Below are 11,838 nucleotides of genomic sequence, written 5' to 3' on the forward strand. Positions count from 1 at the left end.
TTATTACTGTTTTTAGAAGTAAGTCAGTTTTAGCTAAAACATAAATGATAATTATAACAAATTATAATAAAATCAATTTCCATTAATTTTACATTATTATTTTTAAAACTAGTTTCTAAACAAATTATTTAAGAAGCAGTAGTAACTCCAGCCAAATTTGCATATAAAGTTGATTCCTATTATGTTATTAGGTATCTTAGATACTTGAGGGGATTTGCGAGGAAATTAAATTGACAAATGATGAGAAAAGGTAGAGTCCCATGTTTTAAGTCTTCAATAAAAAAGTAATGTGAATCTTTTTTATTGGTGTGTATAACTGTCTATCAACAGTAAGCAAAAGATAGAAAAAACTGTCACAAACAAACCTGAGCACGATGCTGAGAATAAAAGCATTACTTTTGGCAGACTTTTCATCCCTTATTTATCTTCCCCCCACAAATACCAAACATTCAAGCAGTTTCCTGGCCTTACTGCAGTTCCCATTGCATGGCCCCACTCTCCTCCAGCCTTGCTATGATATATGCTATGATATATAGTGTTCCCAGCACCCTCTCTCCTAATCAAAAACTACTGTTCTATGCCCAAGGTCCTTCTTGGTTGTGTTACAAGTGAAGTTGTGACTGCTTGAGAAGAGCATAATTTATTACCTCTCCAAGAATATTTTCATTATAATAAAAAAAAAATAACCTAAATGACTGGATAACTAATGGTGAGACTGAAGACACAGAGAGCAAAACAGGAAGTAGAGTGATTTTCAGTGTTTTGCAAACCATGTCTTATATGTTACCTATTCTCTCATTTCCTACGTTGTTGAAGACAATAAGAAATTCAGGAGAAAAAATTCCTCTTCTGGTGAAGTGCTCAATGTACAAAGAATTGATGAACTGTAACTGCTCCTGGAGAGTAAAACTAAACTGAGAAGAAGAGAGGATAAAGAAAACAGGAATATTATTTATAAAATAGCAAAATATTAAAAATTATAGAATATATTTTGTTTTGCAATAGTGATTTTGTTTCTTTGTGGGTGGACTTGAGTTCAGAGAATGAAGAGATGTCATAGAAATATGAAGATACTGGGTTATAGTGTATGTCCACATTATTTCTAGCAGAAAAACAAAGATCTAAAAGTTGTGGAGAAAAATATTATGATGCCTTTATAAATTTGCCTAATTTTGATTCTACTTGTTTGGTTTTTTTTCCCTTATAGATTTTGTGATTTCAGAACATATTTGAGAGAAAAAAAAGGCACATTGAAAGTCAGAAAGAATTTACACAGAGAGGGAGGTGATAAAATACTTCTCAGAATATAATATAAGCATGGCAAAACTCACAAAAATCAAAGAGTTTCCAAAAGGAATTATACTCTAGTTTGGAATGTTTTAAGTGTTCATTGTAAAGTGTGTTGTTTTGCTTACAGTATATTTTGCTTCATATATTAGAAAACAGAATGGCAGTAGAAAAAAAAAAACAGAAGGCGGGAGCAGAAGAGAAAATCATAATTGTTAATAGTCCACAAAATGCCTGATTCATACATAAGTCATTAAGAATTAATTATGACCTTATTGAACATAGTTCTCATACATTGTCTTCTAGCCAGGTGATAATGTGGCTCTACACAACAGAAGCAAATTCAACTTTAAATGAATAAAGCATTTTTTCTTAGATTAAGAGGGTACATATATCAATAAATGAAGAACAGGAAATTTTGCAAACATTTGCAGAAAAATTAGCACTTGGAATTAAGATAGGCATTTTCTGGGTAGACTTTATATTATACAAGACTGGCCTATGAATTTCCCCTGAGTTTCTTCACATAAGTAATTAATTATAATATATGCTGATAATCTTACTATAATATAATTTTAGATGCACTTGACTTAAAAATATGTGCTTTTGGGGCACTTGGCTGGCTCAGTGAATAGAGCATTCAACTTTTGATCTCAGGGTTGCAAGTTGGAAGCTCATGTTGGGTGCAGAGATTACGTAAAATTAAACTCTTTAAGAAAAAAAAAAAAGATGCTTTTCTTTCCAAACCATTTGCATATACATTTTTGTGATATATGTGAAAGGCACACACTTAGGCATTCATTTATTATGAATGAAGAAAATTAACCTTGAAATACAGAATGTTATGCTCACAGTGATATGGTAGGTATCTTCAATTTAGGTGATAAATGTGCAAACTCAAACAACTCAGTTTTTATTACATTCTGTATTAGAATCAGTTTCCTAACTTACATCTTAATATCATATTTTATTTGTGAAAAATAAGTGTGTTTTGCCTGCATCCAACATTATTAGGAAATTCCAGGGCTAGCAGGCCTTTTTAATTTGCCATCACAATTTATAATGTTAAGAGAGTCCCAGTGGCCCCTCTACCTTATTTCTAAATGTCTACTTGCAACAGAATAGACAGAATTCAAAATTTTGACTTTTAAACAAGGTTTTCTCAGATAATACCATCTATAATTGAAAACACAGATGTTTCTTTTTATCTTAATTTAAGTCTAGGATTGAGATAGTCAATGTTTGTTATGTGCTTAGAAATGTGGAATTAAAGTCATTGTATTTACCTACTGTCTATATTGGACTTAGGCAATGCTACTATTTATCACTATTTATTTTGAGACCTTGGCCCTTATAAGACAGCAACTATGATAAAATTATAAGACTTGCCTAATTCTCCTCCTTCTTATTTTCTCCCCATGTGAAATGTATAAAGAAACATTGATTAATAAAAGAATGTGTGAAGACTGAAAACTAGTAGCTTAATTAGGAGACAGCGTCTTTAAAAATCCTGGGAAAAAATGTATAGTGCAAACTATTAGAATTTTGCTTGCTTCCAATTATACCTTTTTTACACTAAAATATTATAATTGTTATGACATTTTTAAAAAGCTGTAACTTTTTTAAAACAAATTTTATTTTATACTAGAGCCATGGATTCATGGCTATACCACATTTGAAAAAAGGAAAGAATCAATAATATTATATAAATGGGAAATGTGTAAATATTTACACAGAAATAACGGAAACCAAGTTGCAAAACTCTTGTATAGTGGTTAACATCATAAGGAGAAGAAATATGAGAGAAATAATCATACATGAAGTTAAAAATATATCAAAATAAAAACCAAATATGTGGTTATTGTTTTGTTTATCCACTAGTTAATTCTTCCATTTGCTCAAATTTACTGAGTAGTTAATATACAGAGATCATTAGATTTGGTACAATGTAGATTAGCAATAAAGGCATCAAAGTAAATAAACTGAAGCCTTACTATCTATGAATAATATAAACATGTGAAAAATTAAAAGGTGGTGATATACTTCTAATACATTCCCTTAAGAAATTATGAATAAAGAGGGGGGCTCCTGAGTGGCTGTCGGTTAAGCATCCAACTTTGGCTCAGGTCATGATCTCAGGGTTTGTGAGGTCAAGCCCTGCATTGGGTTCTTTGACATAAGCACAGAACCCACTTCAGATAATCTGTCGCCCTTTTTCCCTCCCCTTACCCCCCACTCTCTCTCTCTCAAAAATAAATAAATATTAAAAAAAGAAATTATAAATAAAGAAATAGTTTTTATTACTCACCCAAGAAAGTAGTATTTCTACTATGTGCAAGACCAGGTGTTAAAAATATTAAAGCATGACCTGCCTCCACCACAGCCAACAAGTAGAGAACCTTATTATCTAAACTATTCATTAAAATACGCACACACACACACACACACACACACACACAGGTTTACATGAGACCTTTTAACAAAATGTGGTGTGTCATTTGTGCCTTGTATGAATGTGGGAGTGTAAGTTGTCTAATACAAACTTCACAAAGGATGTAGACTTATATATGAATCAAGGGAATTTATCAATACATCAGGGACAGGAATCATGAGAGTTAATCTATCAAGGACAGGAATGAGGAAGAACATGAACAAAGAATAAAAGTATGCGTTATATGGTGGAACTATATGGTATATGAAGTAAAATATGTGTCTCATAAAATAATGCATTACAGAAAAACTAAATAATCTTTTGTGCTCAGATGGATGTGTACCCAATCCAAACAATGCATATGTAAAGTTAAACAGATTTATCTAAATAACTGGATTGAAAACAATTAGAAAAGATCTGTAATTCATTAAAAAAAGCAGATTTTGTTTTCATTCAGAATTAGTTAATTAACAATTATGCCAAAGTGTTTTTTTATTTTTTTAATTTTATTATTATTATTTTTTAACAGTTTTAATGCTTGTATATTTTTGAGAGAGAGAGAGAGACCAAGAGCTAGTGGGGCAGGGGCAAAGAGAGAGACACATAGAATCCGAAGCGGGCTCCAGGCTCTGAGCTGTCAGCACAGAGCCTGCCATGGAGCTGAAACTCACAAACTGCAAGATCATGACCTGAGCTGAAGTCAGAAGCTTAATGGACTGAGCTACCCGGGCACCCCACCAAAGTGTTTTTTAAATGTTCATCTTTTAGATTCGTAAAACTTTTTGCTGTTAGGGGTTTATAAGTGTGCAGACAATAGGAAGAACTACTAAGTATGATTTTTTTTTCAAAGTTTACTATACTTCAAAAATTTTAATCATTCTTTATAGATAAGTAGAACATTTTGATTAAAATATTTAGAGATTTGGGGTGCCTGGGAGGCTCAGTCAGTTAAGCGCCTGACTCTTGACTTCCGCTCAGGTCAGGATCTCACGACTGGTGGGATCATGCTCCATGTCAGGCTTTGTGCTGACAGCATGGAGCCTGCTTGGGAATCTGTCTCTCTCTCTGTCCTTCCCCACTTGGGCACAAGTTTGCACATATGTGAGCGCTTTCTCTCTCTCTTGTAAAAGTAAATAAATAAACTTAAAAGATTTAGAGAACTAAAAAAAAAAAGATTTAGAGAGCTAATGGCTTGATTTTGGGAAGTTGTTTGACCTACTTCACTTAATAGCATTAATTACATAATATAAAAAGATATCATATTTTGTACATGGCAAATCCTCAAATATTTGTTTTGCATTTTTAATAACACTTCAATTAGAGCATGAATAGTAAAAAAATATAAATAATACATACCAAAAAATTGATAGCAGATATTGTGACTTGCCGGTTTCCAAATGCTAGAAAGTAGGAAAAGAAGATGTAATGCATGCATTCACATTTTGGATTGTCTTGCTATAAACATAATTGAAGCAGTGTTTATTGGATATTACTATTCTCTAATCCAAAGTACTGTGCTGTATATAATTGACCTTTTGGGGTAATACATTTGAAATTTAAAAGAATGAAATATTTTTGCTTTCCACATGAACTTTTCTTCTAGTTACCTAATGATATTTAGAATACAAATGGAATCTACTTTTAATCGGTATTATAAAATTCTTTGAAGGCAGATTTAATTTCTCATTTGTCACTTTAAAAGCACATCATTGATGTATGTGTGTTTCTGTGCCAGTACCATACTGTCTTGATGACTACAGCTTTGTAATCTAGCTTAAAATCTGGAATCATGATGTCTCCAGTTGGGTTTTCATTTTCAGGATTGTTTTAGCTATTCAGAGTCTTTGTGGTTCCATACAGATTTTAGGATTGTTTGTTCTAGTTTGTTCTGTGAAAAATGCTGGTGGTATCTTGATAGGGATTTCATTAAATGTGCAGATTGCTTTAGGTAGTATAGGCATTTTAAAAATATTTGTTTTTCTAATCCATGAGCATGGAATGTTTTTCCATTTCTTTGTGTCCTCTTCAAAATCTTTCATAAGTATTCTATGGTTTTCAGAGTACAGATCTTTTACCCTTTTAGTCAGAATGTATTATGCCAAGCGAAGTAAGTCAATCAGAGAAAAACAAATGTCATATGATTTCACTCATGTGGAATTTAAGAAACAAAACAGATAAACATATAATAAGGGGGGAAGAGAAGGAAGGGAAACAAACTACAAGGAACTCAATGATAGAGAACAAACTGAGGGTTGACAGAGGGAGGTGGGTGGGAGATGGGCTAGATGGTTAAAGGGCATTAAAAAGGGCACTTGTGATGAGCACTGGGTATTGTATGTAAGTGATGAATTACTGAATTTTACTTCTCAAACCAGTATTGCACTGTATATTAACTAAAATTTAAATGAAAAGGAAAATTATTCCTTTATAAATAAATAAATACATACATATCATACGGCCTAATATATGATTGCATTTGATCATGTCTTGTTTTTTAATGTTTAACAACAAAAAGAGACATGCTAATAATATTTTTTTCATTGATGTTTTATGATAGGTAATATTTTAAGTATTTTATATTTTTCATCTAGAAACAAATATATGAGGTAAGATTTAATGTTCTCATCTTAAAGAAAGATATAGATTATATCAGTTCCCAAATCATATATGAGTAATTAATAAATTAGAATTTAAGATAGTATCTTAAAGTCACCTTTCTGATGGCAGAAAAGTTGTAATATAAAAAAGTACTAAAATTGAAATTTTCTGATAAGCTCATCAGCTGTATTAATAGTTGCATTTTTTCTAGATTTATGTGAGGGTGTGTACATATAAATTGTATTTATGTAAACACATTTACAAATAAAAAATATAATGTCTCATTTTAAATCTTGCATATTTTATAAGGATATATTTAAAGACTTTTCCAATACTATTAAGCATTCATTGTAAAATCTATGACAGCATATGCATTATAATGTGTAATATGGCTAGCTCTAAACATTAAATATTATCTAATTGCTGCATAATTAGTGTAACTTTAATTTTATGTATGATAAGTAACACAACTTCAAACATCTTTCTTTGTAAGACATTTATAGAAGTTCTATTTCCATGGGCTAGAAATTTGAAAGTATAATATAGTCAAAAGTTATATAAGTATTTATGTATGAATATATATATGTGTATATTCATATATAAAACATGTAGAATTATTGGCGATTTTGTTTTTATAAAGTACATGTATCTAATTATGAAATAAAATACATTAATGGAGAAAATTTGGGAAATAGATAAAAGTACAAAGAGAAATAAAATGCATAAAAATCCCATTATCCATTGTAAATCTATTAAAATTCAGATTTTCCCTTGGAAATATACATATTTTCTCCATACTTTTTATAGTATGTGGTAAAACATTCTTATAATCAATTATTCTTTAATATCTCTTTGCCATATAACTAAGCACATTTACCATATAATTAAACATTCTTCTATAGCTAAATCAAAATATTTTTTTATTTGTACCTACTATTAGACAAAACTTCATTCATTCAACAATACTTATTAAGAATTTATATAATAGGCACTATATTATGTGCTTGTGATAAATCAATTAAACTTAAGCCAAAAGCAACTCTTATCTTAATAAAAATTATTGTCTGACAAGGAAACAAATAATAATCACAAGATAACAAATGAAAGTTTGCAACCCTGGTAAGTGTTACTAAGAAAGACCTATATAGTATTTAATGTAAGAGCTAAAATGAAGGATTTATTTTAATCGAGGAGATCAGGAAGGACTGTCTGAGTACATGACTGCACTCTGATTTAGAAAATGAATAGATACTAACATACACAAGAGAGGGGTTCAGAACATTTCATGTATCAGGACAGTGAAGATATACCTTCTTTTCATTTTTTAATGAGAATAAATAAGTGTATGATTAAAACAGGTACTGGGACAGAGATTATAATTTTTAAATATTTTAAATGTTTATTTCCAGTAAGCAAACTTACAGATAGTATAACTTGAAACAAACTTTCCAGAAAAAAATCTAGCCATCATTAAAATTTTCTGTAATATTTTTATAATTTTTATAATATTTCACATTTTGAATTTTTACAAAGGCCATTTTTCCTTGCTAGCTGCTGATACTAAACATATGTATTGAATTTTCTGAACATATGCATACAGTTTGCAGTTAATGGAATATGCCTGCCATTGGGCAGTTTTCAATTATGACAATTTTTTTCCTATTTACTTTTAAATATTTTTGAGAAGTAAGAAAAATGACCTCCTTAATGGTATATGTGTCAGAAATACATAATAATATGTTGTGTTTTATTTAATGTGTGTAAATGTACAGATGCCATTAATTTTATGCAGTCAAATTTGTTGAGAATAGGGCTTCTCTTGATATTCTCAAGGTATTCTCATGATATTCTCATGAAAATATTCTCATGATATTCACTTTCCAGCTGGGATCAGCATTATAGGGCTATATATATGTTCACGGAATTTGATTTCCTACTTACACCTTATGCATTTGAGAGTCTTGAGCCAGTACAATTAGATTTTCAGGGTCTCATTTTCCTAATCTGTAATAGGGACTATTAACACATCATAATGTTTCTTAATGGCATTTTTACATTTCTTGACAAGCATTTCCTTTTCAATAAATACTTTACATATGTTAATAACAATCAGCCTCTATTTTGTATCACATATGTGAATGTAACATTTTTCAGAGTCTCCTCTTCTTAAATATACTATGGAGCAAAAGTATCTATCTGTTAATGTTCTGAAGTTAGTAGGTAAATATTCTGATAACATATCTTTAAGTATCAGAGTTATAAGATGTTAGGAAATTTCTCTCTTCAATATTCATAGTCGTTAGTATTTGGAAGAATTAAAGTTTTGAACATTGCAATGATATACACTTAGCAATCTTGACTAGATTTCTTGATCTTAACAAAGATTCTGTGTTGGTACTTCAAGTATGTATTAAGACAGTTTAACTGATTTTGTAAAATCTAAAATGAAGCTTGAATACTCTATTCATTTCTATTTATTTCAAACTTTAAAAACACCAGAAATAGATCACAAAAAATAATTATCAATTAAATTTGAAACCTCAGCCCTTTCGCACTAGAACCCCGTGTGTGCCTTGTGAGCTGCAGCAAAAGCTGAGGAGAGAAAAGTCCAGAGTAAATAAAAGAAATGGAATCCTTTGTTAGGTACAGCTATTTCCCTCCAGTTTTAGGAACTGAGAATTTAGGTTTGGTCCATTGTGCTTTCCAACAAATTGCTTCAGCTGAGTCGATGGCCAGGATATTTTATAAGGTTATAAATAGAAAATAGTATGTTAAAGAAACAAATTGCTTCTTACTGAATTATATTTAATATTTTAACTACATATTTATATTAATTGTTTATTTTTTAAATCCTGGTAGTTGATTTCATGTGATTGTGTGATGATACAGAATTTTTCTTTTTGATCTTCACCCTTTCATTTTTACTATCTGTCACTTTGGAGATTTACAACCAACTCATATATTTGTTAGAGTTCCTATGGAAAGAAAATAAACCAATGTCAAAATGGTCTTTAAGTATACATAAAAATTTAATGGAGGATTATACAGAAGCAACTTAAAATTGACATTTTTTTCATTATTTGCTTATTTTTTAAGTGTACCATCTTTCATAGCTTCTGTGTAGTTTAGAAGAGAGTCTTGATGTTGGCAATTTAGTATGGATTTAATTAGAAAGAAATCATACATACATGGTGGTGTATACTGTGGGTGATTAATATAGTAGGCAATCCAAGAAGTAAATCCCCAATAAAAGGCACAGCCCTGCAAATAAAACATAATAAAAGTTAGGGAATATATATATATCATATCATTTGAAATCATCCCATATACTTATATGCCAAACTGCAGCTTTTTTTAATATGAAAAATGGTATAAAATGGTCTAAGCCAGATAAATGAAACACTTCCTCACCCAATGAAGTAGCATTTTACAAGTACCTATTTGATACCACTAAGGAAATGCATTACTTTGCTCAATCCTTATTAATATAAAGGGGAATTTAGGATATAAGACAAATGTAACAATATATTTTAAAAATATCTTTCAAGAGTGGTTTTGTCGTATCAAGTAATATATATGAATGAAAGCATAAAATAATAATGTATTACATAAAATATATTAATATTCATTTTCCATCAGTAAATGCATAAAATAATGAGTTATTTAATCATTAGTAAAACCTGTCTTGATAGAATATAAACGGAAATGTCCTAGTTTTAAAAGTCCTAGGCTGTAATACTGATCTTGTACTGATACGATAAATCTTAGTGTCTTCTGCAGAATAGAAGCAGCTAGTCTAAATGAGTTTTGAGGTTTCTAAGAGTTTTAGGGTTTATTGTTTTAATACAATGACAACAATAGAATGGCTTGTTGAAATTTTTACAAAACAGGTATTTGCCAAAAAAAAAAAAAAAAAAACAAAACCCAGGAAATCTTCAATAAGGAAATACTTCCTATTGAAAGTCAATATTAAATTGGAATTAGTACTGGAAAATTGAATTGCAGTATGTTATATCATGTACATTTCCACTTTAATATTTCATAAAACTTCCCATTTTCTTGACAGCTCTTTGATGGGATGGTTATTAACTCCTGCATTCACCATTTTTGGAAGAGCAAAGACACTGTCATCACACTGACAACTGTCATCAATACAGAATGTAGTTTCATCATTTCAAATATAAGTCACACAGACCTATATTTACACAAAGTTCATATATGACATCCCTCCTCTTCAAGTGGCACTTAAAGAGTCTGAATTCAATGCTAAGTACTTCCAAAATCAAATGTGCCTGAGCATATGTGGCCTGTAACATAAAGGACATGGCAAATCTTTTATGTAGGGTCATTGGTTGAGGGCAGCTCCAGTGAAAAAGGTCACGGAGGAAGTGGCATTTCAGGAGCAGAGGTTTATGATGTGCTGATACAGTTGAATGGAAGAATCTAAGCATAAGGGAAATAAAGATGATTGCATTATTTTATGGATGGCCCAATACACAAAATTTCTCAATAGTAATTAAAATGACAAAACATATCAATCCCACCTTTATCAAATTTTTCAAAGGTGTATGTCCTGCAGAAACTTTATGGACAAATAAGGTTTCCAAAAGATAGCGGATATAGTGTATACAATGACAGAAGCAAGCCACACTAGAAAGAAGATAAAAAAATGAACATTAAATTCACTTCCAAAGGTCTGGCTTGCCTTCTGTATAAGACGTTTTATTATTTATTTTTATTTAGTTTGCTACAATATTTATTAGGAAATGTTTCTAATAATCAAACACTAATGTTTATTTCAATATTGTTATGCTAGAAATTTCTAAATTTATTTCACAATAAAAGTACTATTACAACACTTTCTATAAGTTTACTTCTGATGACACTCAAAATATTTTATAATACCAGTCATAAGCTATATGCTCACACCTACCCCAAGAATACATAAAACGATAGATGGACTCATATCAAAATGCCTCAAGAATGAAGCAGAAAATGTACACTTTTGTTTTGTTTGAGTATGGTTGACATACAATGTTGTATTAATTTCAGGTGTACAACATGGTGATTTAACAAGTTTATGCATTATGCTATGCTCACCACAAATATAGCTGTCATCTATCATCATACAATGCTATTACAATATCATTGACTATATTCTTTATACTGTGCCTATTACTCCTGTGGCATGTTTATTCTGTAACCGGAAGCCTGTGTCTCCCTCTCTACTTAACCCATTTTGCCACCCCCCCTTTCTTCCCTTCCCCTCTGCCACTTGCTACTACATGGATAGACCTAGGCTATTATGCTTAGTGAAATAAGTCAGATTGGGAAAAACAAATACCACATGATTTCACTCTGTGGAATCTTAAAAAAAAAAAAAAAGAAAACAAAAACACAACAAAACAGATGAATAAACAAACACACAAAAAGCAGAATCAGACCTGTAAATACAGAGAACAAACTAATGGGTGTCAGAGGGGAAAATTTACAAGTTTTAAAAATATCCAAAACCTACTTAG

General features: G+C 30.6%; 1 protein-coding gene across 2 annotated transcripts in view; it reads right to left on the bottom strand.

The window, feature by feature from the left end:
* TECRL (trans-2,3-enoyl-CoA reductase like) overlaps positions 1-11,838 on the bottom strand; it is a 126,020-nt gene that overhangs the window by 40,704 nt on the left and 73,478 nt on the right. For both annotated transcript variants that reach the window (XM_049630542.1, XM_049630541.1), the window contains exons 6-8: positions 10,861-10,966; positions 9,505-9,577; positions 5,075-5,118 (exon numbers count right to left, since the gene is read on the bottom strand). In XM_049630542.1, coding sequence (XP_049486499.1) covers positions 5,075-5,118; positions 9,505-9,577; positions 10,861-10,966 — 223 coding nt within the window. The remainder of the gene's footprint in view (positions 1-5,074; positions 5,119-9,504; positions 9,578-10,860; positions 10,967-11,838) is intronic.

This window comes from Panthera uncia, chromosome B1 (assembly GCF_023721935.1).
Source record: "Panthera uncia isolate 11264 chromosome B1, Puncia_PCG_1.0, whole genome shotgun sequence".
Taxonomy (NCBI): Eukaryota; Metazoa; Chordata; class Mammalia; order Carnivora; family Felidae; genus Panthera; species Panthera uncia.